At 47.3% G+C, this 5,880-nt stretch overlaps 1 protein-coding gene across 1 annotated transcript; it reads right to left on the bottom strand.

Annotated features, from left to right (window-relative positions):
* Positions 557 to 1,749, bottom strand: LOC8065860 (auxin-responsive protein SAUR32). The gene has a single exon (XM_002464342.2). It carries the CDS (start codon positions 1,337 to 1,339, stop codon positions 929 to 931), a length of 411 nt encoding a protein of 136 aa, XP_002464387.1. The 5' UTR covers positions 1,340 to 1,749; the 3' UTR covers positions 557 to 928.

Raw genomic sequence — 5,880 nt, 5'->3', positions numbered from 1 at the left:
CCCCCTTGTTCTTCATTCAGTTGACTAAATCTGGGGATCAGCAGCAAGTGCGATTAGATAGAGAATAAACAAATGTCTTGTCAATGTTTTCAAGTACAAAAAATATATATAGATAAGGTGGTTGGAAAAATTGCTTCCATTATGTGCTCATCTTTCGCAACTATATGCCAGTTCGACACGGACATAAGAATGTGTAGTACATGCGCTCTGGATATTACAGTGGAATATGTTCAAAAGGTTGACAATCGAATAAATTGAAAAGGGGCCATATTATCAATTTGAGCTGTCCCTTGCAATCGGAATTTTCCGTTAATGCAAACTTCTCGCGGATCTTTTGCCAATTATTATGTGGACCTACGTATGTTAATTGCTCACGAATTTCCTCTGACAATATCAGATATCCCTCGAAAGCTTGATGGGAAAGCGAGTCTCGGCTGGCTGGCTCAGCGAATCAGATGCATTAGCGTTAACGCGTTTGTGATGGCCAGAGTTCACACTCGAGATGAACAATTAATCGTTATATATTTTGCAAAAAAAAAGGTAATTTACAGGAACAGAACTACAATAGTACTTTCGCAGAGTATATATATAGTTGTATTAGCAAAGTATATATTGACGTATAAGCAAAGGAAAAAGAAAAGCTAAAGCTAAAGATGAACATCATCCTCTCTATAGATCTTTACACTTGAGATCGACCATCATCACAAATTTTTCGTCATCATCGTCAACAACTAGCTAGCTAGATGCATCGCGCGTCCTCCCATCCATGCATCCATGTCTCTCGCCACAAAGCTTCAAACCAATCGTGTTCTACTATCGATGAGAACCCTCACAAAGCAAAACAACGCGAGAGAGGGAGGGAGGGAGGGAGGATGAGCAAACCAAATTAAAAGCTAATCAACCACCTCGACGGCCGGGCCCGTCGTCGTCAGGCGCGGAAGCAGCCGACGAAGCGCGGGAGGTGCAGGTGGACGTGGTGGTGATGGTGGTGGTGCGCGGCGCCGGCGCCGGCTGTTGCCGCCAGGGCGCCGCCGTCGAGGTCGACGAGGTGGTGGGCGCAGGGGGAGGTGCCGTGGAGGTCCTGGCCGATGAGGCGCTCGACGTGGACGAAGCGGTCGACGCGGCAGGGGATGGCGATGGCGCCCTGGTGGCGGAAGCCGTACTCGCGCTCGGCCTCCTCCAGCAGCGCGCCGAAGAGCGGGTGCTTGAGGTGGCCCAGCGGCACCGCGAACCGGCGCTGCTCCTCCCCCTCCAGCCCCACGCGCACCGTCACGCACCCCTTGGGCGCCACCGCCCCCGCCGCCGCTGCCGCCATCTGCTGGTGGTGCTTGCCGGGCATGATGGTCGATCGCTCGGCGTTCCTTAGCTTGCTTGCCTGGTTGCTTGATCAGGAAGGAGGATTAGAACGAAGAAACTTTGGGTGGAGTGGGAGGCTGGGAGCTGAAGCTGGCCGGCCGAGGGGGGCTGGTGGTGGTTAGAGGCAGGAAGAGAAGGGCCAGGGGTCGGAGCTGGAGATGGCGAGGCGGAAGACGGTGAGGGAGGAGTCGCGGAGGGAGGTGGGCACGTTGGACATGGCCTACTCCTCCACTTTGCAAGTCTCTTCTCAACGACGACGACGGCGGCGGCGGCGATTCGGGTGACCCGGGGTCGGGTCTGCCCCTGCCTGGCTTTGTGGAGTCGATCTGTTTGCGATGCGAGGAGAGGTTAGCTGCGTTGCCGAGCGACGGAGCGAGGGGGAGGTTGGGAGGCGGAGGGCCGCGGCTTTTATAGCCCCCGCGCACGCCGCCAGGTGGGGTTGGTGTTGGGCTCCCAAGGCCACCGGGTCCTCCCCTGGAGCTGGAGACGTGCGCGTCTGGACTCGAGCTTAGCTGTCGTGTGTCTGCATGCGAGGCGGAAGCGGAGGCGGTGCCATATGCGTGTGCGCGACGCGCAGGCTCAGCCACATGAGTCAGGGGACCGACCGGCCGCCGTGCCGCGTCCGGGGGCCGTTGCGGACCTGAATGCGGTTGCGGGTTGCGGCTGGGGAGGGCCGCGTTGGGTTCAGATGGCGCGCGGTCGGGTCTCGCTTCGGTGGCGGCCTTGACGATCTCTCCTGGTGGAAGTATTGGATGGGGGTGTTCGTTTTGGCTTCCCAGTTTCTTTTTTTTTTTCTCCCTTTTATGATTTGGTTGACCGGTACACGACACGATGAGTTTCAAGGTATTTATTTATTGTATATTCATTCATTCCTGCATGGGTGATTTGGCGCTTGAACGAAATTGTTTTCTCGTTTGGAAACAGTATGGCGGCGACAACGAGAAGGTAGATGATCGTTCGCGGCTGCATGCCCAAGCCCAACAACGCCCCCCAAAACGCGCAAGTTTGTTGTGTGCCGTCCTTGTTGATCCATTCGTTGGGACGTTTCGGAGTTGACTGAGATGGGGAGGTTCCCTATTAGGCCCTGTTTAGTTCCCCAAAAGAAAAATTTTCATCCATCCCATCGAATCTTTGGACACATACATGAAATATTAAATGTAGATAAAAAAATAAACTAATTACACAGTTTGGTTGAAAATCACGAGACGAATCTTTTAAGTCTAGTTAGACTATGATTAGCCTTAAGTGCTACAGTAACCCACATGTGCTAATGACAGATTAATTATGCTTAATAGATTTGTCTTGCAGTTTCCAAACGAGTTATGTAATTTGTTTTTTTATTAGTTTCTAAAAACCCCTCCCGACATCCTTCCGACACATCTGATGTGACATCCAAAAAATTTTTATCCCCAATCTAAACAGGGCCTTACTATTTTGCTGATGATCGATGCCACCCACAAACAAACGAAGCAAAATGCATGGCTCACTTTCAAGTTCGCGCTTTAGTCAACAATGCTGCTCTCTCTAGAAGTCTAGAGCCTCGCTACACGTACGACGATGATCAGTTCACCACGACGAGCACAGCGCCATGGTTTTACTTTTGCACTGTTGCATGCAGGTCGGTGGTGGACACATGAATGTCTCTGGCGTACACGTTTGGCATAGCTCTTCGATTAGCAGTATTAATTAATTACTATTCCTTCGCTAATAATGTCGATGCACAGTACTATATACGACGCCTATGTTTTGTCTAACAATCGCTTTACAGTGTTTTTATGTTAAAGAATCGCGCAAGGCAAAAACACCTACACACGTCGCATGCATGCATGCCACTACGACGGGCCGAGGGCCGACGGCTGACGGGTCAAGTGGTGAAGCCCATCTCACCTCGGCGCGGGAAGCGACGAAGCGTCACGCAATGCCTCGGCGCTCGTCACGGAGGTCTCCTGCGGATTCTGGTGCTGCTGCTGCCCGCTGTTGCTGGGCGCCTCGCGCGAGATTTTTCGTGGAGGATCCAGATCCGGCCATCCATCCGGGAAGAGAGGCCACCGGCGTGCGCCACATGCTTTGTGTGGCTAGCTAGCTGCAGCTCACGGTCAGTCACCCGGTACGTGCGGCCGCGTGCGTTCGTTCGCGAAATTTTTTAATTTTAGTTACCGTAGCATTCTTATTTTATTTAATAATTGATTCAATTATAAATTAATTAGATTTAAAAAATTATTTTATAAATTACATATAAATTATATAGTTCGTTATTTTTTCTATTTATATTTAATATATAATATTTTATATACGTGTTCAAAGATTAAATATGATAAAGACAACAAGCAAAAAAATTAGAACTAAACAGGGCATAAATTCTTGAAGAGACGCGCATGCATCGCCCTCACGCATAAATGTCGACGGTTAATTTTGGATTCTCGTCTTGTCTCGTCAGTCCGTCACAGGTGCGGTGCGTGGTGACGATTATTCCGCCACATATTTGGCCTTGTTTAGTTCACTCTGAAAACCAAAAAATTTTCGACATTTCCCGTCACATCGAATCTTATGGCACATGCATGAAACATTAAATATAGACGAAAATAAAAACTAATTACACAGTTTAGCTGAAAATCACAAGACGAATCTTTTTATCCTAGTTAATCTATGATTGGATAATATTTGTCACAAACAAACGAAAGTGCTACAGTTCCGAAAAGTTTTCACTTTTCGGAACTAAACAAGGCATTGGGTCAGCAGTGAGGTTGTTCCAAGCTTGTCGAGCAAGCCCGATCGACAGGGCTCTGTCCACGTTCACGAACCTGGATGAGGAGGAGTTTGAGCTGTGCACAGCGGATGCTAGCTGAGAGTTTGGCTGATGGCGCCACCATCCACCTGCCGCTGCAATGCCCGTCCCGCTAGGGCCATTCTGGCCTCGGTCGTTATGCGGCACGACTGGCCGCAGCAAGCTTGGCATCTTTCACACCTTGCTGATAGCATCTCCTCCCGGGACCTGGGTTCACCCACAAAGCTTTTGGCATCCCACCTCAAGCTGTCTAGCTGGTGGCTGAGGCTCCGTTTAGATTAGAGATAAAAAGTTTTTGGTGTCACATCGGATATGTGGGAAGAATATCGAGAGAGATTTTTAGAAACTAATAAAAAAACAAATTACATAGCTCATTAGAAAACTGCAAGACAAATCTATTAAGCATAATTAATCTATCATTAGCACATGTGGGTTACTGTAGTACTTACGGCTAATCATGGAGTAACTAGGCTTAAAAGATTCGTCTCGCGATTTTCAACCAAACTGTGTAATTAGTTTATTTTTTATGTACATTTAATGTTTCATGCATGTGTCCAAAGATTCGATGGAATGGATGAAAAAATTTTGGGTGGAGAACTAAACAGGGCCTGACTCTAGAGTTTTTGGTGATGGTGGGAGAGTGAACCTGGCACAAGACCTCACCCACAAAGTCTGTTCGCTTGTTCTGAAAAGTCATAACTGAAATTATTGTTTTCTGATTTATTGTGAGAGAAAAATACTGTTAGCTAGCAGAAAAAATACGGCTAATAAGAAATTCGATGTAATGAAGTTGCTTATAAATGACATTTTTTTTTGAAAAAAAAGGTACTAGAGCACATATAGTGTTTAATCATAAATTAATTAGATTTAAAAGATTCGTCTCGTAAAATACATACAAACTATGTACAGTAATTAGTTGTTTTTTTAATTTATATCTAAAAGTTTAATGTGATGTGATGATTTTTTTCTTTTGGAATCTAAACATGACAGAGATTGTAGAGAGTACTATTTTTTTATTGGCGATGTCTCTAGATTCTGTAGTGGTACTGGTTTTGTGGTCCCTGGAGAAATGAGATGACTGTGCATACTGCACTGTTGCATGTATAAAATTTAACTCACATCGCATCAAATATTTAAACATATACATAAAGTACTAAAAATAGACTATTTACGAAACTAAAAACACAGACGAATCTTTTAAACTTAATTAATATATTATTAATATATAAATTAGAGCTATAGTATCTGTTAAACTTTAATACCTTCAATTCAATCAAACACCCCCTGAACCCACTCTAATCACCTGCCACGGGTACAAATTAGTATTAATTAACCACTCCTCTCTCGAAAAGTCACCATGGCGATTAAAAAAAAAAGGTCACCATGGCCTCTCACGCTAATCACGCATCGACAACGTTGCTGTCACAGAATTAAGGGAGGCCAACGTCGGACTTGACCCGTTGACCGCATCAATCCCCATCCCACTCACACTGGAACCACGCGTGTCCTTTCCCAGCACCGTTCAAGATCAACCCCACATGAAACATGGCCATCAACCCCGTATGAAACACGGCCATCGAGAATAATCAACCGCGCGCACCCAAGGACGGCCACGGCCCAGCCGCGCGTTGACATGGCCTGCCCCGCCGCGCGCCCCCGTGCGCTGTGGAAGGCAGCTGCGCAGAAGCGCCTCCCTCGTGACGTGACGGGGGAGGCCGGCTGGCTGGTGAAATTCTTTT

This window comes from Sorghum bicolor, chromosome 1 (genome assembly GCF_000003195.3).
Source record: "Sorghum bicolor cultivar BTx623 chromosome 1, Sorghum_bicolor_NCBIv3, whole genome shotgun sequence".
In the NCBI taxonomy this organism is placed as follows: Eukaryota; Viridiplantae; Streptophyta; class Magnoliopsida; order Poales; family Poaceae; genus Sorghum; species Sorghum bicolor.
The sequence above is the reverse complement of the archived record's forward strand: the minus strand, read 5'-3'. Positions and strand labels throughout refer to the sequence as shown.